Source organism: Moschus berezovskii, chromosome 14, assembly GCF_049115385.1.
Source record: "Moschus berezovskii isolate FMDL1 chromosome 14, NW_MosBer_1.0, whole genome shotgun sequence".
Classification (NCBI taxonomy): domain Eukaryota; kingdom Metazoa; phylum Chordata; class Mammalia; order Artiodactyla; family Moschidae; genus Moschus; species Moschus berezovskii.
In genome coordinates this window covers 69,339,297-69,366,036 of record NC_142473.1, presented here as the reverse complement: position 1 = coordinate 69,366,036, position 26,740 = coordinate 69,339,297, and the positions used below count along the sequence as shown (strand labels likewise).

The 26,740-nt window shown below is 45.6% G+C and overlaps 1 protein-coding gene across 3 annotated transcripts in view; it reads left to right on the top strand.

Moving 5' to 3' along the window:
- The window catches only part of ELF5 (E74 like ETS transcription factor 5), a 47,757-nt gene that overhangs the window by 3,319 nt on the left and 17,698 nt on the right, over positions 1–26,740 (top strand). The window contains exons 1-2 of one of the 3 annotated variants that reach the window (XM_055423824.2): positions 11,186–11,304; positions 18,475–18,599. In XM_055423824.2, the coding sequence (XP_055279799.1) occupies positions 18,479–18,599 (121 nt within the window). In that variant the 5' untranslated portion in view covers positions 11,186–11,304; positions 18,475–18,478. Of the gene's footprint in view, positions 1–11,185; positions 11,305–13,593; positions 13,745–18,474; positions 18,600–26,740 lie in introns of those variants that run through there. The other 2 variants (XM_055423823.2, XM_055423822.2) reach the window with 2 other exon arrangements.

Here is a 26,740-nt window from a genome sequence, read left to right as displayed (position 1 = left end):
CTTGACCCCAGTTGGTTATTTCCTCCCTCAGATGGCCTTGTGCAAAACCTGCCATCTGCCTTAATGCCACCTGAACTTTACTCAAAGTGACAGCTGCAGCCTGGGGTGGATACAAACCCCAAATCAAAGAGACCCGGCGCCTGTTTCCCCTCCCATAAAGGCAGGTGGCATCCATTCTCCCCTAGGTACAGCAGAAGGTGAACTTGCCAAAGCCCACCCACAGGGCTTGTACAGAAAGATGGAGAGCGGGCCATGGCCAGGTGGCAGAACTGTTGGCCACTCTGTAAAGTGAGTTGTTGGGATTCTTGGAGCTGCTTTGTTCCCAGAAGGCTACCTGGGAGGTCAGGACAAAAAAAGTTTGGGTCAGGGAATGAGTATCTTATAAAAGCATAAGATGCATGAAAAAGTGTAAGTATAAAAGTATATCTTATAACATCTTATAAAAGCATTGCTCTATTTAAGATAATTAATAATTGTTGGCCAGACATGCTGGCCTTCTCCTAACTCCCAAGATTAGTGCACTTTTGACAGATACCAGGTAAGAGACTGAAAATGAACAAATGGATGGATGAATATCAACTAAGTGCCAGGTGCACACGCCTGTATTATTTCAATTAATCTAGAGAATAGCTAACATTATTCTCATTTTACTGATTAGGAAATTGATTGGCTAAGTTAAATAACAACAGCAGCAGCAGCAAAAATAATAATATAGTAAGAAATATAGCCATCATTTATTGAGTATTTAATAAATGCCAGGCATTGAGCTAAGTACTTCTTGTTTTATATTATTTCATTTAATCCTTACCAAAATTCTATGAAGTAACAATTTATTTATCCAGGTTTTTAGATGAGGAAACTGTGCCTTAGGGAGATATTTATCACTGACTACCGAGTGATAGCACCTAGCTTTGAACCTACATCGATCAGATTCAAAACCTAGTGCCCTTTCTTGTTCTTGTTTTTCCTTTGCTACCTTCTTATCTGGCTTTTGCTTTTAGCAGCACCACAGTTGTCTGTTTAGTTATCATATTATTTAAAACTTTTCAACCAGTTTGCACAGCAAAGGAAACCATAAACAAAATGAAAAGACAATCCACAGATAGGGAGAAAATATTTGCAAATGATGCAGCCAACAAGGGATTAATCTCCAAAATATACAAACAGCTCATGCAGCTCAATATCAAAAAAACAAACAACCCTAGCAAATAATGGGAAGAAGACCTAAATAGACATTTCTCCAAAGAAGACATGCAGATGGCCAAGAGGCACGTGAAAAGATTCTCAACATCACTAATTATTAGAGAAAAGTAAATCAAAACTACAATGAGATATCACCTCACACCAGTCAAAAAGTGTGTTATTAGTCACTCAGTCATGTCCAACTCTTTGTGACTCCATGGACTATAGCCTGCCTGTCTCCTCTGTCCATGGGGATTCTCCAGGCAAAAATAATGGAGTGGGTTGCCATGCTCTCCTCCAGGGGATCTTCCCAACCTGGGGACTGAACCCAGGTTTCCCTCATTGCAGGTGAATTCTTTACCATCTGAGCCACCAGGGAAGCCCATGAATACTTGAGTGGGTAGCCTATCCCTTCTCCAGAGGATCTTCCCAACCCAGGAATCGAACTGGGGTCTCAAGCATGCAGGTGGATTCTTTACCAGCTGAGCTACCAGGGAAGCTCTCATTCAGAATAGCCATCATCAAAAAGTCCACAAACAATAAATGCTGGAGAGGGTATGGAGAAAAGAGAACACTCCTACACTCTTGGTGGGAATTTAAATGGCACAGTCACCATGGAGAACAGTATGGAGGTTCTTTTAAAAGCCAAAAATAGAGCTATGATATGATCCAGAAATTCCACACCTGGACATATATCTAGAGAAAAACATAATTCGGAAATATACATCCACCTCGGTGTTTATTGCAGCACTATTTACAATAGCCAAGACATGGAGCAATCTAAATGTCCATCAACCAAGGAATGGATAAAGAAGATGTGGTACATGTATATAATGGAATATTGTTGTTGTTTAGTCACTAAGTCTTGTCTGACTCTGAGATGTGTGTCTGACTGTAGCCCACCAGGCTCCTTTGTCCACAGGATTTACCAGGCAAGAATACTAGAGTGGGTTGCCATTTTCTTCTCCAAAGGATCTTCCCAACTCCCCGATCAAACCCATGTCTCCTACATTAGCAGGCAGATTCTTTATTGCTGAGCCACCAGTGAAGCCCAGTGGAATATTACTCAGCCATATAAAGGAGAGGAATAATGCCATTTGCTGCAACATGAATGGACCTAGAGATTATCATACCATGTGAAGTAAGTCAGACAGAGAATGACAGATACCAGATGATATTGCTTATATGGGGAATCTAAAAAGAATGATACAAATGAACTTATTTACAAAGCAGAAACAGACTTAGAAAACAAACTTATGGTTAACAAAGGGAAAGCAGGAGATAAATTAGGAGTTTGGGATTAACCTATACACACTACTATGTATAGAATAGATAACCAACAAGGACTATAGTATAGCAAAAGGAACTCTACTCAATATTCTGCAATAACCTGAAGGGGGAAAGCATTGAAAAGGAGTAGATATATCTGTATATATAACTGAATCACTCTTCTGTTCACCAGAAACTAACATAGCACTGTAAATCAACTATACTCCAATACAAAATAAAAATTAAGAAAGGAAAAGAAATAAAATGTTCAGCCAAGTCCCATATTTCATATTGGTTCTTTGGAACCAAAGGATAACTATTGACTCAATGGAACTGAATCCTGCCTACCTGCTTTCGTACTTTGAGAGGAATTAAAACATCATTTCATGAAAAGAGATAAGGGCAAGTGATGTCCAGGACGAAAGAAGACATTGTCTCCTCTTAAACTCCAGCAGCTCAGTGATGACGTCCCCAAACGTGGACCCTAGACAAACACTCTGGGGAGTGACAAATGCCTCATTGGAACCTCCCCGGGTTTGCAAGTTCAAGGCACAAACCAGTCAACATTGATGTGAAACTCTCAGTGAGGCCAGGCAGCTTCCCAAATTTGAAGGCTCACCTCTCAGATTTATAAGTACTCTTAAGTGCCAGAATTGTTGGATTTCAGTTAGCATATGATGACACACTCTAGAATAAGGTGATAAATCAGAAAAGTTCATAACAATGAAAGACTGAAATTTTGTAAAAGCACAGTGCCTGAGTTCTTACACCATTCTGTGTTACAGCTGAGACTGTTTCTCTAAGTGAGTCTCCAACAAAACCAAACTCAGGAAATTTCAGTGTGCAGTCCATACCTTTATACTTTTTAATGGCAAGTTAAATTGTGGGAGATAGTAGAAGACTGCAAGGAAACAACTTAAGAAAGCAATATTAGTTTAAAATGAGTGGAAGAAGAAAACCCAGCAGTAACCTCCATAAGAAATATAGTGTAATCCTGGAAAAACTCATGGACAGAGTAAGAGAAAAATCAAAGTTGTTGACCAAGCATCATTGCTGACCTGCAAAAATCTGACCCTGAAGAGCAGACAAGATCTGAGACCTCCTCAAACTCAAAACCCCTCATCAACTAGCCAGAGACCCCTGCTAGTTCATAGTGGTTGATGTCCCAGGTACCTGCAGGACTGCCATGTGGTGGCATGTGTTAGACTTGAGCCAACCTTCCACGAGCTCCTGGGCTATATCCCATGCTCATTCTCTGCACACCTGCAACTTTCCTCTTGTTTGAAAGGGCCATCCCAGACACCACAGAGCATGGTGGGCCATGGCCCGAGCTCTGAATCAGGCAGTGGGCCCCTGGCTCTACTTCTTGTTAGCTGTATGACCTTAGGCAAATGCCTGTAGCTCTTTAAGCCTCAGTTTCCCCTTCTGTAAAACGGGGATAATAACAGGCCCAATTCCTATAGTTGTTGTACTTGGCACACAATGAGCAACCATTTTTAGCAAGTCATTCCAATTTTTCATAACCCAACTCACATGCCATATCCCACAAGAAGCGGTTTCTGACTGTTTCAGTCCTTATTGACCTCCTCCTCCCTGAAGTCCTACAGTCCCTAACTCAAAATTAGACTTGTACTTCTATACTCACTCTAAATGTCTCTTTTTGAATTCTCTGCTAAAGTGTTTGTTGCTTGAAGGATGCAATTAGATCTTGCTTTTTTTTTTTAATATTCCGGAAAATATGGGCCTATTATATATTTTTTAATTACTATATTTACCAAGTTCACATTTTAACATTTCTGAAATCAGGATAAGCTTTACCATTTACCTATACATTTAATATAATGTTTTCTGCCCACAAAGTTTACCTAAATCAGTGTTGTCTATTATAATCAACAGCATCTTAGAAATAAGATTTGCTTGACTAATAAGAGTAGATCTACGTGGATCCACGACAGATTTCCCCTAGCATCCCCCCTCACGCCAGCCTCTCATAGCCACCATCGGCCCCAGTCCCTTGACCATAGACACGCTTTTGATGACAACTGACAGAAGAGTTCAGTGCAGAGACATGGATATCAGTGTGAAGACACGCAATATCAAACTACATGTGTGGTCATTCCTACCGACGGATGAGGAAACTGAAGTTCAGATAAATTTAGCCAGCGTCAGTTCACCTGTAGGAAGATTAAGTCTTCAATGATTGACTGACGGATCATCGAATGACAGCCTGTCATTAATGTGGTTCCTGAATTAACGAAGTGAATGAGCCATAGCTGAAGGGACTGGTCCATTCAACACTAGTAGTCAATGGCAGCACCACACCATCCTCCAACCAACATCATGAACTGGCCACAGGAGTCAATGGCGTCCATTCTTTGAATTGTCGCCCCCAGCAATTCTCTTAGGAAGCAAGCTCATGCCCACCAGGGTACTGATGTCTGGTAGGAAAACAGCAAAAGAAATACCCTTTAAGAATTCTTCCTTTGAGAAAGCTTCCCTTAGCTGGGTCTGTCGGATGCATTCAATGTATAGCCATTATGACTTCAGATTCAACTGGGCTCACCTAAAACATAGCACCGAGCTAGATGGCACTGCTGCTGCTAAGTCACTTCAGTTGTGTCCGACTCTTCGCGACCCCATGGACTGCAGCCTACCAGGCTCCTCTGTCCGTGGGATTTTCCAGGCAAGAGCACTGGAGTGGGTTGCCATTGCCTTCTCCATAGGTGGCACTAGCAGTAAAGAACTTGCCTGCCAATGCAGGAGAGGTAAGAGATGCAGGATCAATCCCTGGGTCAGAAACATCCCCGGGAGGAAGGCATGGCAACCCACTCCAGTATTCTTGCCTGGAGAATCTCATGGACAGAGGAGCCTGGCAGGCTACAGTCCATGGGGTTGAACAGGGTCGGACATGACTAAAGCGACTCAGCACGCTCCAGTATCTCTACAGAGAGAGAGGAGAGCAAAACTACAGTCATGCAACTGTGTCTGCTGTTTCATAAACGTTACCATAATTCAACCTTAAAATGACAAAATCAGTATACCTAACCTCATTTTCATTATGCTTCAGCCAGCCATTGTCTTTGCTATTGTTTAACCTCCACGATGCCTTCTGTGATGGAAATCACACAAAGCTCACAGCCATGGAAGGATTATCAAGGGAGCTACCTCACTGCTGTTCTCTGCTGAGTTGGGGTTCTTGGCCAGGAGAACGGACAGCGTGAATAGCTAAAGGATGAGCTGGATATAGGAGACTGGGGGAAGACGCCCAAAGAGGAAATAAAGCAAATGCAGAACCAGCAACAAGAGTCGCTTCAGCACCTATTTGTGCTTAAGTCCATCCTGGGTGTTTCCGTGGATAATAGGTCCATAATCCTTATCCTTGATTTTGAGCCCAGCAACCTGAGATGCCTAAGAAATTGATATCAGGACTTCCCTGGTGGTCCAGTGGTTAACAGTCCTCCTTCCAATGCAGAGGATGCAGGTTCGATCACTGGTCAGGAAACTAAGATCCCACACGCTGCAGGGCAACTAAGATCCTACACACTGCAGGGCAACTAAGCCTGCGTACTGCAACAAGAGAAACCACAGTAAAGACCCAGCACAGCCACAAAAAAAAAATTGTGTCTCCACAACTTAGATTCTGCCTCCTCCAGAGGTACCAAATGATAGCCTAATGGGGAAGCTTGTGACTCTAGTGCCATCTGTGTGTGCATGGTAAGTCACTCAGTTGTGACCGACTCTTTCTGACCCCATGGACTGTATGTAGCCCACCAGGCTCTTCTTGGGATTCTCCCACATACCTAGACTCAAATCCTGCTTCATGTTCTACCAGCTGTGTGATATTTGTCAAGTCCCTTGAACTTTCTATGCCTGTTTCCTCATTAGTAAATTTTAGATAATAATAATGGTATCTTCCTCACAGGAGTGATGCAAATATTAAATGATTTAATACATGGAGCATGCCTAGGCAATGTCTGGCAACTAGTAAATGCCAGATAAATGGTAGCGATTGTGATTATTCACTGCAGAAGGGCAACATTATCCTACTTGGTGTGGTAATCCTCAAAGGTGGGTGATCTCAATCAACATCTACATTTCTCTCCATAGACCATAGGCGTCACCATTCGGTGAGAACTTAATGTGTACCAGGAATCAGAGTAGGTATGCAGATGAGGAAACTGAAGCCTTGCAGTCTGAGGCCTCATCTCATGGTTCCCAGGTGGCAGGTGCCAGGAGCTTGTTATCATACATCCACAAACAAAACTTTTCATTCTTAAACATTTAAGCCAATAGAGCATAGAAAATGTAATTTCTCCAACAGATTCTTTTCTAAAAAAAAAAATGGTTTTAAGATAATGGAGACAGAGATCCTAATCCATAGCTCATATATTTTATCTTCACCCTGAAAATCTGTTCCTGCTAATGGCCTCATCTCTGAATTTACCTAAATGTATTTTTTAACTCACTTTTGTTTTCAGCCCGTGCTGCCCCTTGGGTGATGAGGGTGACAGATTGAGGGAGAGAAAAATGGCTAAAGAAATGCTGGCTCAGGTTAACCAGAGTCAGGGTCTCGGAGAAGAAGGGAACCCATTACATCTAGTGAAAGGAACTGGGTAGGAACCTGCAGCCTTATGTCAGGAGGCTTGCCTTTTAATTCACTCCCATGATACAGGTATGTGATGAGGGTCTTCTTTGTCCCAAGAACCATTCTAGACACCAGAGAATCAAGGAGGTAACAGAATTTCTGTTCTACTCTGAGAGACAGACTGTGCGTGCAACAGTCATGAGACTCAGGGATCTTAAACCAACCAAGAGGGAAGGACCCCCTCTGAGACCAGACCCCCCCCCACCGAGTCCAACTTGAACTCTCGTGTCTACACTGTGGTTTTAACCGTGGGCAGCCTTGAGTTCAACCCAGGCTTGGCCACTGCCCAGCTGGGTGACACCCAACAAGCCTGGCAACTCTGATTCTTCATCCTTTAAAAGAAGGTAGTCATAGCTACTTCCCAGGATTACAGTGAAAAATAACCACAGGACAACAGGTGAGCGGTTCTAGAACAATTCTTGGCATGTGGTAGATTCCCTCCTCCTGTCCTCCCTCAACCACCCCAGAAGCGCCCAGGGACCAGTTAGCATGCTGGTTAAGAGGATGGGCTCTGGAGGCAGAAAATACTGCTCTGCGTCTTACTAGCTGCGTGACCGTGGGCAAGTTACTTCACTTCTCTATGCCTCCGTTCCTTTATCTGTAAAATGGGGATAATAAGTAGCATCCTCATCAGAGAGTTATGAGAATTTACAGTAGTGAATGTATTAAAAGATAAGGCACATTAAAGTTATCAAGTGTCTATTTGAGCAAACATCAATTCCAATCCAGCATCACCAAACTGCAAGTGATTAGGAGTTTAGGAGCACTCATCAACAAGAGCCAGGGGAGTGACTTTTTTTTTCTTCTATTTTCTGGTCACACCATGTGGCATGAGGGATCTTAGTTCCCCGACCAGGAATCCAACCTGTGCCCCCTGCAGTGGAAGCACCCTGTTTTAACCACTGGACTGCCAGGGAAGTCCCGGGAATGGCTTTCATAGTGCAGACATGGAAGAAAGCAAGGAAATTATTTGATTGGCTTTAGCTTAAGCAATTGCTTTATCTGGGAAATCCTAGTTGGTTGTCTGTGATCGGTGGTTTTGAATTTACTTTTCTCGGACCTGAGTGCATTTACAATCAACTTTGGCTGATTGAACTCTCAAACAAATCAGTTTGCTTGTGTAGGCTAACCGGGCATTAAAGGCACCACAGCCAAACAGCCTCTTTGTTTTATTACTTTAACAAATGTAACAGGCCAGCATGTAGATAGGGTCTTCCGTGGTGGCTCAGAGGTAAAGAGTGCCTGCAATGCAGGAGACACAGGAGACATGAATTCTATCCATGGGTCGTGAAGATCCACTGGAGGAGAGCATGGCAACCCACTCCAGTATTCCTGCCTGGAGAATCCCTTGGACAGAGAGGAGCCTAGTGGGCTACAGTCCTTAGGGTGGCAAAGAGTCAGACACGACTGAACACACGCACACACAGCTCGTAGATAACAGAGCTCATTCTAGGGCTCTCACCTCTTCTCAGCTTTTAATTCATTTAATTCACCCAACACCCTACAAGGGATGCATTCTTTTCCCACCACTTTACACATGAGGGAACTCGAATATAAGGAATTTAAGGAAGTTTCCCAGACTCACTCAGCCAGAAAATGGCAAAGTCAAGATTTAAACCTATAAAGTCTCTCTGCAGAATCTGGGTTTAGGAATTTCGCTGGTGGTCCAGTGGTTAAGACTTCACCTTCCAATGCAGGAGGCATGGGTTCAATCCCTGACCAAGGAACTAAAATTCCACATGCCTCATGGCCAAAACTCCAAAACATAAAACAGAAGCAATATTATAGCAATTTCAATTAAAAAAAAAAAACTTTAAAAATGATCCACATCAAAAAATCTTTTAAAAAAATAGAATTCAGGCTTAGTCCCTCTGTGGCTCTTGTAAGCCTAATTCATGCTACCTGTATAGCTATGGTGTTGAGACAGCAGAGGGACGATGGGCTGGAAAGTCTAAAACGCCTCATTCCTTGGGTCCTCCTCTGACATTCAAATATAGGTTTTATGAGCTTAGTGTTTGATATCATTCAAGATCTCCACTCCAATCAAATTTAGGTTCAATGTGATAGTTAGATTTAATTAGAGTCAAATTCCTCTTTTATTTTGGTTTTATCTTAATCACCCCTTTTATTCACTAGCCCAGAAGCCTGTAATTTCCCACACTGGCGCCCAGATATGCTGTGTTACACACTCAGGGCCAGGAGACAAACAGTTTGCTGTCATACACGTTTACTGCCAGAAACTTTTCACTCTGAAATAGCTGAGCCAAGACAGCACAGAAACAAATGTAACTTCTCCAAAGACTCTTTTCTAAAAACAATATCATCATATGACATTTCCCATGAAACTCTCTCCACTAAGAAGAACATATGTGTGCAGATATAAACATAAGAAGACTTTCTGAGACTAGTGACAAGATGGGAAAGTACCCAACAGTGGGAAACAGTGTGTATGACCAACCAGATCCCCTAGACACAGGGCAGAAAGAGGCAAATCACAGAATTTTAAAGCTTAAAGGAATCTCAATGACCACCTAATCCCATTCTCTGCAAACCCTTTTCAAGTGAGGATTCTTTTGTTCAAGAGAAATCTTATCCTGAAGATTGATATAAAAGCCGAGATGCTCTTACTGAATCAGGGAGGAGCCGCCTGGAGCCTAACCCACTCTGATCCCATTCTCTCACCCACCCCCCACCCCCAGCAGCTCTTATGAGAGCTCCAAGGAACCCCAGGGTTCCTCAGAGCACAGTTTGAAAATTGCTATTCTAACCCAGCCTCCTCCTTTTACCATCAGGGGATATGAAGCCCAGAGAAGCTACCTGACTTGCCTGAGGTTACACAGCAAGTCAGAATCCTCAGCAATCCTCTTATCTTCCTTCAACAATGTTTCCATGATGACACTTGAGTCCTCTAATGAACTGCCTTTTGTTTCCCCAGACTGTATGTGTGTTTGTCTCTGTGTTTGCACCCGTGCCTGGTGTTCCCAAGAAAACCTAACAAACCAGTCCCTGCTTTCACTCTAAAGCTTAGAGTCTGCAGTTTGGACATAGGTCTTGGCTGCCCAGGAGAGCTGGAAGCACAGGGCAAAAAGGCAGGGGGCCGTCAGTGCTGTCCTGCAGGTGACCAGGGACTTCTGTTTTTAGCCTAAGTTGGGTCCAGTTTCTGCTCTTATCGGGATGCAGGTAATTCTCACAAAGACACCTGAGAGCTGGCATCCAAGTCAGACCCCAGCCTCGTAGCTGTGGTCACCTGATTGAGCCCCTACACCTCTTCTTTTCTCCATCTATAAAGTGGAAGGTAAGAGAGAAAACCACCACATGGCACCTTATGCCCCAAGAGGTTAGAAGTTGAGTAAGTTAATGTATCCGATGGCTGGTTATGCTTTGGGTGAAAAAGTAGAAACTAGGCCCCAACATTGGTTCTACAAACTGGCTGTTCCCTTCAATCTGCTAGGAAGGCATGAGTTTAGAGGAAATGGTGGAGAAGGGCTTTCTGATTAATGTGCTCTGTCAAAGAAAACACTATAATCAGAACAAAACAAAGAGCTCACACAGTCCTTCACTCACAAAACCTCATATGAGGGTAGGTCCTGTTATTTGCATTAGAGCGACTAAAGTTATTAGCTAACTAGTTAAGTGGTTCAAAGTGACACAACTAGAAAATGTTGCACCTAGATTTGAATTCAGTCATCTAACTGCAAAAAAAAAAAAAAAATCATCTAGCTGAAGAGTCTGTTCTTAACCACTGCCCTATCCTACCCTTCCACCTTACTGCTGGGAGGGGGGGAGGGCTGCATAGATGGGTACCGTGGCTAGATTCCTGTTTCCCCTCCAGCTTGCCCAAAGGAGAGTTCCCAGCAAACGCAGGATTCAGCAAAGCTCCCAGAGGCGAGAATTCTGTTTGTTTACTGACTCCCCGGGTGGGGAGTGGGGGAACAGGGGTGGGGGGTGAGCTGGGCACAAAAGCAGGATAAAGGTAAACTTTCTGTGTGTGAGAACCGTTCCCCCTCCAAGGAGCCGTGTCACACTGTATGTCACCGTCATCAAAGGGGTTGTGCATAAACCTGAAAAACCAAACGGACCTGTCTGTAGGTGTTACTTATATCACAAGGCTACAGGTGCCTTTATTTTCACCGTACACCGGTGCTGGGAGTGCCTGCCTTCTCTTGCCTTGAAAACCTCCCCTTTGGACCCAGCACTGCCGTCCTCACGTAAGCACCTTTTCTTTGCTCTTTTGGATAAATCGTAAGGGGCGTCAGGGCTTGGTGGCTCTGGTGGGGGGCCCGGGTCTGTGGGTCTGTCCCCAGCTCCAGATGGCCAGGCCTCCTGCCACGTCCATCAGCCACAGTACCTCCCCGGAGCTGTTTGACTGGGATTTAACTGCTGGCCTGAGAGAAACGTTTTTGCTTCCTCAGGCTGTGTAGCCACCCAACTCCTTCATGGCAGCCCCTGCCCTCTCTGGGTCACTTGATTAAACCAAGGGGAACTCACTGAGAGAGAATGTGTACGGGCACGCCATTCTCTACCCTTCTTCAAGCTAACCTGAGGAAGGGAAGCTGGATTTTACACCAAAAAATATTCAGCTTCAAGAAAAGCCCACCTCCTCCTGCCTGAGTGCCTCCTTTTCCCATTGGCCTGCTTATGGCGAACCCCCTTAAAACAGAAAAAAAAAAAAATAGTTGCCTTATTACAGTTTGGGGAATTTTTCAGGAGGCTGTCCAAACATAATAGCTTAAAGGAAAGCCGTTCTGCACTCTCAAACCTCCTCAGTATAGAATGCTTCCAGAAAAGCAATGGTTAGGGTTTTTCCACTGTATTCTCAGACCTGTTCTAAAACTCTGCACCATGTGAGGTTCTTGAGCCTTCGCCCCCTGCTGGCAGACTGGTGTAGCACATGCTCCCTTCTCCCGCGGGAGCTGAGGACCCACATTCATTCTGATGTGCTGAGAATTTTACAAACTGGAAAGGCTGTCAGAGATCATTAGGGACGATGATCCCTAATTATCTTTACAGAGGAGGAAACTGAAGCCTAGCAAGGTAAAGTGATTCAGGGAGACAGGGGAAGAGGTTGTTTGCCCTTCTGAGTGAAAGCTTAATTCTTTTGTCCTCGTGTCCTCTGTGAGAGGGTGTTTTGGTGATTCAAGGTGTTCTTGGTAAGAGTTTTCACAGATTGGTTGTCTGCTTTTCTCAGAAGTCACCTAAGTAGCAACCTTTTAGAATGGGCTTCCTGGTGGCTCAGATGGTAAAGCATCCGCCTGCAATGTGGGAGACCTGGGTTCAATCCTTTCACAGATTGGTTGTCTGCTTTTCTCAGAAGTCACCCAAGTAGCAACCTTTTAGAATACTGATGACAATTGATTCCTCCATCCCCTGCTGGGACAGTAATGGACATACATGTTATGCCCACTAATCTACATATATTACCTAATTTTATTAAATCCTTGGGTTATCCTGAGTATTGTATGTTAAAATCTCTATTTGAGAGATGAGCTCAAAGAGGGTCATGGATTTTGACACAATACACCTTATATGAAACAAAAATAAAGAATAAAAAATAAAATTTCAGCAGGCTGAGTAGTAAGAAATGTGTCCCACATCCCTTTCTTTGTGGGTGGCAGAGGTAGGATTTAAATCCCAATGGATTTAATCCAGCTTCCCAGGTAGCTCAGTGGGTAAAGAATCCACCTGCAACGCAGGAGCTGCAGAAGATGCAGGTTCCATCCCCAAGTTGGGAAGATCCCCTGGAGCAGGGCATGGAAGCCCACTGCAGTATTCTTGCCTGGAGAATCTCATAGACAGAGAAGCTTGGCAGGCTCCAGTACAGAGCATGGCAGAGTTTGGACACGACTGAAGCGACTGAGCACACACACATGGTTTAACCCAAACCCAGTGAGCCTTGCATGGGAGCTCATGGTAAACTATTCAGCACAACTCCTAGGAGTCTTTGCAGCACCTCTAGAAAAACAACTAAAAAACGAACAAACTAGCAAACTTCTGATACAAGCCAAAGGAAGATGAGGAATCACTTGGCAAGATATCAGCAAAGCAGTCTCATAGCTGCTCTGGTTTTTCCCAGAAGAGCAAACACTCAAGCACCCAACCCACAATCCTTTAGCAGAAAGCACTGAAATAGTTCAACCAATGGGTTTTCCTCCATGTGTCTCTGCTGAGGGAGGTCCAAAAGGTAGGAAGTGGACCCTGCCTTGTCTGTAGGGCTCGGGACCTGGTGGGCATTGGGTATCACTGGGACTTTAGAGGAGGAAAAGCATTATTCTTCCCAGCAAGATGGCCCCGATGGTGGGATCAGGGAAGGCCCTCCTGAGCTCCCTTTTCCATGGTTTACACCTTCACAGTCCATTCTGTGCAGTGATGCTTTGGTGCATAAACAGCCAATGTGTAGGTGCTTAATTGGGTGAATTATTGGTCACATGCCCGGAGTGAAGTTGATGATCTCTGCCAGGGTCAGGAAGGAATTTTCCTCGTCTGGCAGACTGGCCAAGGCTGGGTGGTTTGCGCCTTCCACTCTCTCTGGAAGGCTGAACAGAGGTGCCATGGACACCACACCTGTGACTGCCCCCTCTGACTCGTGTGAGGGCGAGAAGCCCACAGGCCTGTCTCTCTGACTGCGTGGACCCTCCCAATGCACCCTTGGTGAGTGAGCCAAACTCTCAGAAGGGCTAGGAAGCCCCTGGAGGCACCAGGGACCTGAGCGTCCATGCCATTCCCAAAGGTCCAGCCAGCCTTTCTCGAGCACAGAAGAGAACCCATTTGATTCTCCCCTCTTGTGCTGAAAGTGCTTGATTCTTTCCTACCTACTAGGCAGCTAAAATACTGACTGTGCTTTGGGGAGACACTTCCATCACCACGGGTCTGTAGATGGGCAATGAGTGAGGGTTCAGAATACTTAAGGGGTCTGGCTAACCCAGGCAAAGAATGTCTAGAGGTAACAGCTGAAAGTGGGTATGGGAGGAAAAGAAGAGAAAATCAGGGGAATTTTTTAGAGCTGTAAGTTTCGTCTCTGTATGATTGAATTGTACTCCAATTTGGTGAGAGTACTTGACCGCAATATCCAGCTATAGCCATCATATGTGCATGTGTGTGGCTGTGTCAGCCAAATTGGGTGGGTTCCTGAAGACAATCACGCAGCTAGGGTATGTGTTAGAGTCCATCTCAGTGTTGTGTTCATGCCGCCGATGAAGTATTGAGGCTCCGAGAAAAGCAAGAGGCAGAATCATGACAATGCTCCTTCTGTGAGGACAAGTCAGCCTGCCTCTTAAAAAACAAAAATGTGGGGTTACAACAGCAGGCCTAGGACCCTCCCTAGGCTTCCCCTACTTGTCCTGCTGCTGACTCTAAGTCTAACCCAATGCTTCTCAACCTTTTTTTTTTCCATTATCACCCCCTTTTTCAATCATTTCTCTTTTTTTTTTCAAGAATTTTTTAAGGTGGAGAATTTTTAAAAGTCTTTATTGAATTCGTTGCAATATTGCTTCTGTTTTATGTTTTGGTTTTTTGGCCACATGTGGGTCTTAGCTCCCCAGCCAGGGATTGAACCCACTCTCCCCTGCATTGGGAGGTGAAATCTTAATCACTGAACCACCAGGGAAGTCCCCTAGACCATTGTTTCTTCATCTTACCCCCTCCATGAAATGTTAATATCACAGATTTACCATTCATCATTTATGTACTGTGGGCTTTGAAGAGTCATAAAGGATAATGATAGCTAAGATTTTTTTGATCCTCCAGACCAATTTTTTTTACCAATTTTTTCCCTCTGTGGTCACTGTCCCCACCGTGGGAATACACATTCTAACTTCAGGCCTAAAACTATATATCACTGGGCCTCAATGTCCTCCCTGAGAAGAGGGAACCCAAAAGCTGTTGTTGCCCACCACCCTCTTCCACCTACATTAAAGAAATCTGAAGAGCTAAAATGTTCAGGTATTGCAAGGACTGTAGAAGGCCTAAGTAGCTGGGCTGCTGAATACAAAGCAGCCATTATTCCTGAACTTTCACACCTAGGGCCTGCTGCTTAAGTGGACAAGGTCTTTTATGGAGAGTCCAAGAGTTAACAATATCCCTTCCTCCCACTGCAATAGAAAAAAGAAAAGCTGCTGCCTTTTATAAAACACACTTTTCCACAAAGCAAAAAATAATTACAGAAGAAAAACAGCACGTTGTATACCAGAAACAGCCCTTTAAGAAAACTTAATAGATATAATTTGCCATAGAAGGAACCCCCAAAGGGAATCAGATACAGACATCACCGAGTACAGCCCTGAAGAGATCACAGTGCCAGCGAGTAGGCTGGTGCAAAGAGAAAAAAAAGAAATCCTTCTAAGAGGTAAACATTGTACAGGTCATAGAGATTCCTAATTTTTCTGCAATTAAATTCAATTTACCGAATGACTTTTGAGAGCTTTGTCAGGCAGAGACGAAGCAGCATGTTCCTACTGTTGCATCCTATATCTGGAGGATTTCTAATTAACACCGGAGACCTGGGAACTGTTCTCCATGTGGAGGCCACCTCTCCTTTCTCCAAGCCCACCCGTGAAGGTCATGTCAGAGGTCTGCCACCCTCTTCTCTGATTTTCTGAGCCTCCGACCCAGAGGGGTAGCGGGTATTTTTACCTTGAACCGTCACTTAGGAGAACTTTTCTGGGGTCAAGTCCAGAAAGCAGAAAAGGCTTTGGGCTCCCACCAAGCCTCTTCCTCCCTCATAACCTCCCACCCCCATCCCTCCTCATCCAGCCAACCTGCTCAGGGATATAAAACCAGTCAATCTGTGGGAAAATCAGAGTCCAGACCCAGGCAGCCTTGACCTCTGTTTGATACGGCTCCCAGGGGGAGATCCAGGAACATGATAATCTGCTGGGCACGTTAACCCTCTCCGGGCATCAGGAAGGAGACTTCCTAGTGAGGTCTGGCAGCTTTCCACTGATGCCCAGAGAAGGTGCCTACACGTGAGAATATGAATTCAGTTATTTCTCTGTCTGGAGCAGAGTTCTCGTGCATATCTGATAGTGATGATCATGACAGATTTGCAAACATTCCCAAAGAATTGATCTCTTGTTCTGGAATCACAGTCCCTGACCCTGATCGAGATCCGGATTGTCCTGGTAGTGAGCCTGGGATGGGTCTGTGAGCAGATGAGGCTGTGAGTGTTTGTAGAAAGGAAAGCAGATGGGCTGAAAATTGGAAAAGACTTAATTCCCCACACTGTAGGGTGTGTGACTTTGACAAAGCTACACAGATTTCTTGGGCCTTAATTTTCATAACTGTAAAATGTCTGGATGTGGGAAAAGATTGGACTGACAGTAATTTCCAACATGCCAGACCACTCATGATACGTGATATAAATCCAGTCAGGGGTAGCAGACATTTTCTTAAAGCACCAGATAGTTAATATTTCAGGATTTGCAGGCCTAACGGCAAAATCAAGTGCATTATGAACATATTATATAACCATTTAATATGTAACCATTTAAAAATGTAAAATCATTTTAATCTGTGAGCCATTCAAAAACAGGTGGTGGACTAGACTATACCTGTAGGTTGTGCCTAGACCCTCTGATCTAGGTGATGCGTGGATGACTAATTTTTATTTCAATGCTTATGTCTTTATTTTTATGTATATTAAGTGAATACTGGCTTTCCATTTATAGTAGTGATATAAAGTTTTCCTTTTAACTAAATGCAGTTATGTTAAACAATAAGGGAGGTGATTTTTTTAAATAAATAAATTATCATGGGGCAGGCGAATAACTAAAGTTTGGCAAACACTGGACTAGGTGATTTATAAGTTCTTCACCATCTTAAAATTCCATGCACTTAATAACCCAAGACCTGGAATCTAGTCTTTGCTTTGCCACTTCCCAGCTGTGTGATCTTGAGCTGCCCTGTCCTCTTTGCTGAAGGGATAGAACCAAGTATCTCATCAATATTATTGCAATAATAATCAGAGAATTTGGGTGAACAGGTTTTTCTAATTCACCAAGAATGAATTCTTTTTTTTCTCTCTGCATTGTGGGAATATGGAAAACAACAAAGGAAAACTGGAAAGAGGAGACTAGTGTGGGCGAGAATGCTTGCCCCTTCATTTCCATCCCCTCGCCAACCTCAATCAGACATCTTTTCCCGAAGCTTCCCACTCGCTGACGTGCACAGCAACTAGGATCATGACTTCTTAAATAGACCAAGCTGAGTTGTCACTCAAACTCCATCACCTGCCACCTGGGTGGTATGGGGTGTGTCATCTGGAATCTCAGAGCTCCCATCCCTCATCTATAAGACAGAACGCCTACCAGACCCTGACTCAGAGTGGTTGTTCTGGGGACACCACAAATAATAAACTGCTCAGCCCAGGGCACTCAGTGAAGCAAGTGTGTCACAGGGGTGACAAGTCCCCACTTTCTTATCCAAAACCCTGGGGTGGGACGTGCTGCAGAATTCAGAATTCTTCAAGTATCAGAAAGCAACCCAGCGTGTATACTGAAAAGCACAGATTACTCCTCTCAAGATACTGCCTGCTTGGACTGCTTAAATGCATCAATATTTTCTGCGGTGTATCATATGAATATTCATCAAGTAGAACAAATGAAACTATAGCTATAGGTATAAAACTGTATGGCATACTATAGTTATATATGTTCAATAAATGTATGGTTTAGTTTACATACGTATATAGAAGTATAGATATAATTATATATAAAAGTTTTATAATACTCAATTCAGGATTGTTTTTCCTGGGAAATAAGTTGGCACCAAACACACACAAATATACTTTCAGTTTCAGAGCTTTCAGATTTCAGAATTGTGGATTAGTGTATGTGGGCATATTCACTTATAATAATTCTTTCCCTGTTTTCAGAAGTATATTATTTAGACATTATAACCCAGAGTTCACGGGCCAGGTGAAAGAGAACAGGAAAAGTAAAGAACGAGGCATTATTGCACAATTAAAACCTTCATCCTCAGATCCCAGCTTTGCCACTTACTGGCCTTGATACCTGGGCAATTGTCTCAACTTCTCTGCCTCAGTTTTTCTCATCTATAAAATGGGGATGTACACACAAACCTCACAGGATGTGGCAAGAATTAAATAATGTCACCGTGGAAGGCACTTAGAGGAGTGCCTGGCTCCTGGGAGGCTGCATGTTTGTGTTGACTGACATAATTAAAAGCCAAGTGTAGGGACTTCCCTGGGAGTCCAGTGGTTAGTACTCTATGCTTCTACTACATGGGGCATGGGTTCAATCCCCAGGTAGGGAACTAAGATCCCTTATGCCAGTGATACAGTCAAAACAAAAACAAGTGTTGCCCTGCTGGGGTCTCCTGCAGTGTGGCTTGCCGCCTCCTCACAGCCTCTTCTGCTATTACAGGGTGATGTTGGACTCAGTAACACACAGCACCTTCCTGCCCAACACGTCCTTCTGCGACCCCCTGATGTCGTGGACTGACCTGTTCAGCAATGAAGAGTATTACCCTGCCTTTGAGCATCAGACAGGTGTGTATGACTGGAGAAGCCCAGCTGAGCTGGGACAGGCTGGGGCAGGAGGTGGCACTGGCCTCAAGTGGGTAGCAAGGCCAAGATGGCCTGAAAAGGCCAGCTCTCACCAGCATTCAGGACAGAGGGTTGCCAAGGCTGGGGCAGGAGGAAGAGCCACTTCTGCACAGAAGAAAGTCCTGGAATCCTCACTGCAACCTCTTCTTGGCTCTGTGGCCTTGGGAAACTCCACTAACCTCTCTGAGCCTTATTTTGCTAATGGGTCAAAATGATATAACACCAATCTCCTGGAGCAATTATATTTAAACAAAATAGTAGAAACCCTTAGGCCGAAGCCTAGTAAGTACACTGTGATTGCTGGAGCATCCTGGCTTTAGCCAACATTTGCTTAAATACTTACTAGCCGTGCCCCAGACCCTGTGCCAAACACCCATTTCATCCTTACAGAAACCCTAAGAGAAATTAGTAATTATTATTCCCATTTTATAGATGGAGAAATTGAGGCACAGAGAGGTTTTTGTGACCCACCCAAGGTCAAACAGTTAACTAAGTCTCATACACATTGACTTGAGCTCTGTGCCTTTAACTATCCTACATGGTCATCTTATATATGATGTAATGCTGTGGTTATCGGTATTAATATTATAGCTATTCTCTGAACTTTTATTTCCTTATTGCTAGAGCAGGGATGATGAGTTCTATAAGGATCAAGAGAGCCAAACTGTGAAATATATAACCTGGCAACCAAGGAAGTGCTCAGTACACAGGGGTCCCCTCATTGTCCCCCCAGGCCGCCCTTCCCACACTTCCTCCTCTCCTAGTCCAGTTCTCTCCACCTAAGAAGGAAGCACCGGGCCTTGTGCAGGGCATAAGCCAAAGCGAGGCCAGCTGAGCTTTGCCCCAGAAACCCTCTGAGGGCCTCTGTCCCTAGGTGCCAGGTGACTGCACATCGCGGCAGGCCTGGCTGACTGCTAGCACAGCAGGTGCACGCCCTGCGGTGGGGGTGACGCAAGCACCGATCCAGCCCCCAGGCCTCACCACCCAGCCTTGACCTTGTGTGTTCCGGCCCAGCGGGGCTCACGCTCGGGGTCAGAAAGCAGGTGGCCTCCAGGAGAGGGTGAGTCTCGAGGACACTGTGAAATACCCCCCTCAAGGAGTCCCTGCCTCCAGGCCAGAAACCAGCGCTGCACAGACAGACCTGAGACATATGTTTACACAGATCCATCCCACACCCTCCCCTAACCCTGCACGTGACACACATGTGCCTGTGACATGGTTCACTCTTACCAGGGCCCAGATCATGGCATGGGGACCCGATTCATCCAGCTGCCCAGGACAGTTCTCCTTCAAGCCTAAAGAGCGCCTTGTTCCCAAAAAGACAATGAGAAATGTATTCAATCTCTCTCTACCCTCCCACCCTGTTTTTGGTCAAGAAGCTAAATTTGAAGGAGGAAAACAGAGGTTTCCAAGTCCTCATCTCTTCCCTGTGTGTCCCGTGATGCTGGAGCTCAGCCCCACCCACACATAACCCAACCCTGCCATCCCGGGAGCCCCCTCTTCCTGTCAGAGTGGGATGGGAGAAGGTAGCCTCGGGTGCCTCCCCCATGCAGTGTTCCAGGAGCTTCTGTAGTTGTCAAGAGCTCAGACTTTGGAGCCAGGCATGACCAAGAGTGGGCCAGCTTCCAGCCATTACCAAGGGAGGGGCCAGGTTTGGGGCTTGCCCTCTCGCACTCTGGATTTCAGAAGGAGCTGAGTGTTTCTAAGCTTATAAAGGTCAAGTTTGTGTGTGAAACAGTCCCAAGTGAGGACCAGGCTTCCTGGGTCCCACTGGTGGGAGGAATGCCCTGCAGGGCCTTCTGTCTTTTTGTCTCCCAGGAGGTGACACATGGGTCTGAGTGTCTGCAAAAACCTTCTGAGAGGGATGTATCAGGAGATAGCCAAGTTCTTCTCCAGACACTGCTCTGCCAACTTGCCACCTTAGTGGGCATCTCTTCCGAAGTCCTTGCCCACCTCTTCCAGCTTGAAGTCAGGGTTGTCCAAATGGCAGCTTCCTGTTTGGGTCCAAGGTCACGGGGCTGGTACTGGCATTGACCGGCCCCATGACCTTGGCCAGGTTTCCCTAAAATCTCTGAGATATGTTTTCCTATGCTAAAATAGCATCTGCCTGCCGATGTTGGGAGGATTGACTGAGATTCCACATGTAATGTGTTTAGCAAAGTGCTGGGCACTTGGTAGGTCGTCACTGCAGCCAAGACACCACATGGAAAAACAGTTTTCTCTCTCCTCACCTCACTTTTCATATTGAACAAAAGCGACACAGGTCTCCATCTCAACCTATCCAATCAGAATTGTTGGCAGCTTAAGACACTTTGAGACAAAAAGGAGAGAAAAGGAGAGAGAAATGGTATGCCTGCTGGATAAATGATGTCTACGAACAAAAAGAGCAGGGAGGAATAAGCAACATGGTCGGGAAAACCAGCTGTTTACTGCCTCTTAAATGGCTCTAGCAGAGGCAGCCAAACCTGAACACTCCGTGTGTTAAGAGCTCAGGACCTGGCCTCTCTTAAACCCAGCACTTAGAGGCTGCCCTGCAGGCTGGCGAGTGGACGGTCACAGATTGCAAAATGCTCCAGAATGTCATGAGTTCACCCTGACCTTCCCTTTAGCTCTTTTAAAATAAAGAATTACAGATACTGGAAAATTTTATCCAAAGTGGATAGTGGGGAGCTGTGTGTATTTCACTAGCAGGTGATGTTTTTAAGAGATGATTTCTCCAGTCGAGTTCCAGTAGCCAAGCATCTGACAAGTCATGGAATAACCTGACTCACCCCTACTTTCTGGAACTCTATCCTGACCCTCCACACACCCACACCCCCCTCCCCTGATGGCCAAGGTAGCCAGGCCAATGTACAGCACACCTTGGCTTTGGGCTCTTGCTTATACTTCGCAGCAGAGCTTTCTAGAATGGGGCAGTCCTAGGGGTTCTTGGGAGGTCCCTTGGGGACGTGGAGTGACAGCTGAGACGGACAAGCTTTAGGTCCCCTTCTCCACCCCAACTCTCACTTTGATTCCAAAGACAGTGCAGTATAGTGGTTACCAAGCCTTGGCTGCAGGAGCTGGGTTACACCTAAACAACCTCCTCCTTGGGGCTTCCCTTGTGGCTCAGCTGGTAAAGAATCTGCCTGCAATGTGGGAGACCTGGGTTCGATCTCTGGGATGGGAAGATCCCCTGAAGAAGGGAACGGCTACCCACTCCAGTATTCTGGCCTGGGGAATTCCACGGACTGTATAGTCCATAGGGTCGCAAAGAGCCAGACACAACTGAGTGATTTTCACTTTCACTTTTCACCTTGCTCGGCCACTTACTCGTTGTGTGACCTCCAGAAGGGCTTTCACCGTTCTCTGCCTTTCTTTCTTCATTGACTTTGTAAAATAGGCTACATGATCTAGGATGGGATGATTGAGGATGGGATGAGAAAACTCAAGAGTGTAGCAGAGTAACTGGCACGTACTAAGTGCTCAATAAATATGCTAGCTATAGGAGATTTTACAGCTTCCCTGGTGACACAGCAGTAAAGAATCCACCTGCAGTGCAGAAGGTGCAGCAGACTCTGGTTCAGTCCCTGTGTTGGCAAGATCCCCTGGATAAGGGCATGGAAACCCATTCCAGTATTCTTGCCCTGGGAAATCCCATAGACAGAGGAGCCTGGCAGGCTACAGTCTACGGGGCTGCAAGCAGTCAGATACAACTGAAGCGACTGAGCGCAAACACAAGATTTTATTTGACGGGAAAAAAAAATTTTTTTTAAGATACAAAATGCTGATCTTGGGTATTAACATCCAGATACTCAGAGAGAGAGAGGTATCTGGGTTCCAGGGGGGCTTTTCTTAAGTAAGATTCCTATTGCAGGTAGAGATGTTTGATATCAGAGGCAAAGAGAGTCTAGGAATTTCTAAATCAAAACCAAATAATGAAATATAAAGTCATCAGAAAGCCTAAGGTGAGCCCCGTGGCGGCGGTTACTCCCCAGTACACTCCCAAGGACAGGCCTCACTATTGGCCGCCCCCAGCCTCTCCCGCACACGGCTGAGCCTTTGGGCAGCTGCGGCCTGGGACCGCTTAGGGCCTGGTGCTCTCTCTCCTTTCTAACCACATGCTCATGGCCTCGGCTTTTGGATGATACCCAGCCAGCCTTCTCATCTCTTCCCCAACCAGTCTCTTACACTGCTCCAGGTTCTTTTTTTTTTTCCATCTCATGGTCTAAATCACTCCACAGGCTTAGAAGGAAAGTCAAGAAAGACTATTGGATGGGGCTAGACCAACTCTGGAGGGAAACCTGAAAGCCATATATCATTTCAGGTCCCTCCTCGTAAAAGTCCTTCCTTTCAGTGACAAACCACAATTGACGGTGTCCTATGCTACCTAGTCCATTCACTGGCCCTCTTCAGTACTGCTCCAGCCAAAAGACTTTCCCAGTTTCCGATGCTAATAAATCATGCTAATTACAGTCCAGGCTGGCTAACTCAGGTCTCCTCTGACCCAGACTGTCTGCCTCCCTCTCACTGAGTCCTTGGGTTCCTTTGTTCTGTGTGTCCCTCAGTTAGACTGAGGCCCTGGTGGAGACAGCTTCATTTCCCTGAGAACAAATGTCATCCCCAAATAATAACTAATTACAAGTGACACAGGGAATTGTTGATCTGAATTGTCATCCAGATCACTGGGCTAAGTTTCTGTTAGCCCATGCATCATTTCTCTTCCATTTCACAGCAATCTTCCTAAAAGATAGACACTATTAGTATTCCTGTTTTACAGATGAATGAAGCTGAGGTCCAGAGAGGTTAGGAAACTTTACTAGGATTGCACAGCTAACAAGTGGAGGAAATGCAATTAACATAGCGGTATGGAGTGACCCCAATATGAATAAGTACATGTTAATATTTAACATTAATGGTAGTGAATGAGCACTTTCTCTCCGCCTGTCCTGTTCCAAGCACTTTGCATGCATTGATTCACTTAATCTTTGTAACAGCATGGAGAGGTAGATCCTATTATTCCCGTTTTGCTAACGAGTTCTAGGAGGCAGGCCCCCTAAGTGTGAGATCACACACACTTTCAGCTTTAAGGGAGAATTCAAATAACAAGCTCCAGAACAGTAATTTTTCAAGGAGCCTTCTGGTGTTAAGGAGGGGAAGCCATCTAGTACCTTCCCCTTAACTCCCAGCAGAGCAGCACTGCTTTTTTCCAGATAAATTTCAATTTGAAGAAAATACTATTCAGCTAAAAATAAAAAATAAAAATTCTGCTTCTACCAACCCCAAGTTCCCAGTCCATCCCTCTCCCTCCCCAAACCATTACATTTAGAATGGATAAACAACAAGATGGTCCTGTATGCTCAAGGAACTATGTCCAATCTCCTGGGGTAAACCAAGATGGAAAAGAATATTTTTAAAAGAATGTGTATATATGCAAAACTGAGTCACTTTGGGCTTCCCTAGTGCTGATGGTAAAGAATCTGCCTGCAATGAGGGAGACCTGGGTTCGATCCCTGGGTCAGGAAGATCCCCTGGCGAAGGGAATGGCAACCCACTCCAGTATTCTTGCCTGGAGAATTCCATGAACAGAGGTTATAGACCACGGGATCAGGAAGAGTTGGACACAATGAGCAACTAACACTCTCACTTTCATAGATTAACATAGCATTGTAAATCAACTATACTTCAATAAAAATAAATAAACCCTTAGCATGCCCACTCTAAACAATAGTCTGGAAGGAGATAACTGTCCTGAAGCTTGTCAAGTTCTCCCTCAAAAGTGATCACCAGGAGGGAGCCAGCCTGTGGAAGAGTTTTAACTGCCCCTCGGAGTGGTTTTTAAAGACTAAATAAGTCAGCACTTAAAAATTGTGAGATTTCACATAACAATCTGGACCTGGCAACACAGGACCTAACTTCCTGCCTGGCAACAGCCAACTAGCAGAGCTGGGCCACAACTGTCCACTTGGTTATGAACTTGCCCATTCTCACTGTCCCCATCGGGGGCCACTTTCAGGCGTGGGCATCACCTGCTGACCCTGTGGGCATCTGAGTGCACTGCTGCTGTTGCTGCTGCTAAGTCACTTTAGTCGTGTCCGACTCTGTGCGACCCCGTAGATGGCAGCCCACCAGGCTCCGCCATCCCTGGGATTCTCCAGGCAAGAACACTGGAGTGGGTTGCCATTTCCTTTCCCAATGTGTGAAAGTGAAAAGTGAAAGTGAAGTCACTCAGTCTTGTCCGACTAGTAGCGACCCCATGGACTGTAGCCCACCAGGCTCCTCTGTCCATGGGATTTTCTAGGCAAGAGTACTGGAGTGGCTTGCCATTGCCTTCTCCAATCGGAGTGCACTAGCCCAGCTCTAAAAGCTTAAGCCCTCTCTCTGAATTTGAATGCATCCCAGGTTATAGCATCGTCTCTGAGAACATCACCCCAGAATTGCTGAAAACTCCCTTTAGCCCCATAATTCTTCTTCCCAGTGCAGCTAACCCTTTAAACAGGTGTCCTGACCTAGTTTCAACTTCAAAGGAGCTGGCCAAGCCTGCTGTGTAACCATGGCCTGGGGACCTTTGGATTAAGTCTACCAGACATAGGATGTCATCTGTCCCCAACTGTAAACATAAGCAGAAGTGCCTCATGGCACAGTTTCTCTATAAAGTCTAGATTATTTTGTGAATGGTAGACATGTTGAGGAAAACACTTTACATTTCCAGACAGTACAACCTGTTGAAGATAATATATTCTCTGGGTGAATTCCCTGTCTTTTATTTTCTCTGAGTTCATTTCCTCCAAGTAGTAAAATGGTCTTCGTGTCATTCAAACAGTGTTATCATCAGTCTCTCTATCCTTCCTCTGATTTTTCAAACCTAGGTTACATATGTGTATTATATATATAAATATATTGTGAAACATAAAATATATAAATATACATACATGCATTGTACTCTAAGTATTTATATAAACTATGTACATATATTTTAATTTAATTATATTTTTATATGTGCATGCATGCTCAGTCACTCAGTTGTGTCTGACTCTTTGAGACTCCATGGACTGTAGCCCACCAGGCTCCTCTGTCCATGGAATTTTCCAGGCAAGAATACTGGAGGGAGTTGCCATTTCCTACTCCAGGGGATCTTCCCCACCCCGGGGATCAAACCCGCATCTCTTGCTTCTCCTGTATCGACAGGCAGATTCTTGACCATGGCACCACCTGGGAAGCCCCTTCTATGTATATACCTTCATCCAAATTGTTTAGCCTGTGTGTCCAGTTTGATCCCTGTCAACCAAGAAGAGGGAGGCAAATATGATGCAAACTTCCTGCGTGCAAAGATGGAAGAGTTAGTGGGGGCCTAACCCCCACGGCTGCTGACCCCATGGTTACTGACCAGCCATGCGGCCTTAGTAGAGTCACCTAACATCCTAGGCCTTCAGTTTCCTCCCTGTGAAGGCCCGACAATAGCTATCGGGCCCCAGGCTGGTCATTTCACTCCCCAAGCACCCACAGGGGGCTAGGCCAGCTCCCAGCCCACCAGACTCAGGTTGAACAAAGCAGAGCTGGTCCCGCCCCCCTGGGGGAATGGGGAGGGAGGTGACAGGAGGACTCCTGAGTCGGGGTGAGGAGGGCTGGCCTCCCTCAGAGGGGCAGTGAGCTGTGCTCTTGAGGGTGAGCAGGGTAGAAGACAGGTTGATGCCATCCTAAGTGACCAGAAGGGCCTGGGGCCAGAGGCGATGCTGAGGCGGGGTGGGGACGGACACAGTGAGGAGGAGGACGCAGGCCTTCCTCAGGGCTGTGAGGACAGGATGGCGCGAACACCTCACAAGCCAAAGGCTTCCCCCCATGTTGGCTCCTCACCCTCCACAGGGCTGAGAGCAGCCACGTCTCTCTGCACTCTGGGGGCCGTGGGAGGCTCTCAGGCGGCGTGGAGAGCCGCCTAGTCGGCCAGCCCTGGCCTCCCTCAGGGAGGAGCCGCGCACAAAGCCTGCTCTGCGGGGAGCTTCGAGCAGCCAGAGCCCGGGGCAGGAGGTGGAGCCAGCGATGCCTTCCCGGTGTGCAGGACATTTCTCTGAATCCTGCAGGCCTCGCTGGCCTCCAGAAACAACTCGGCC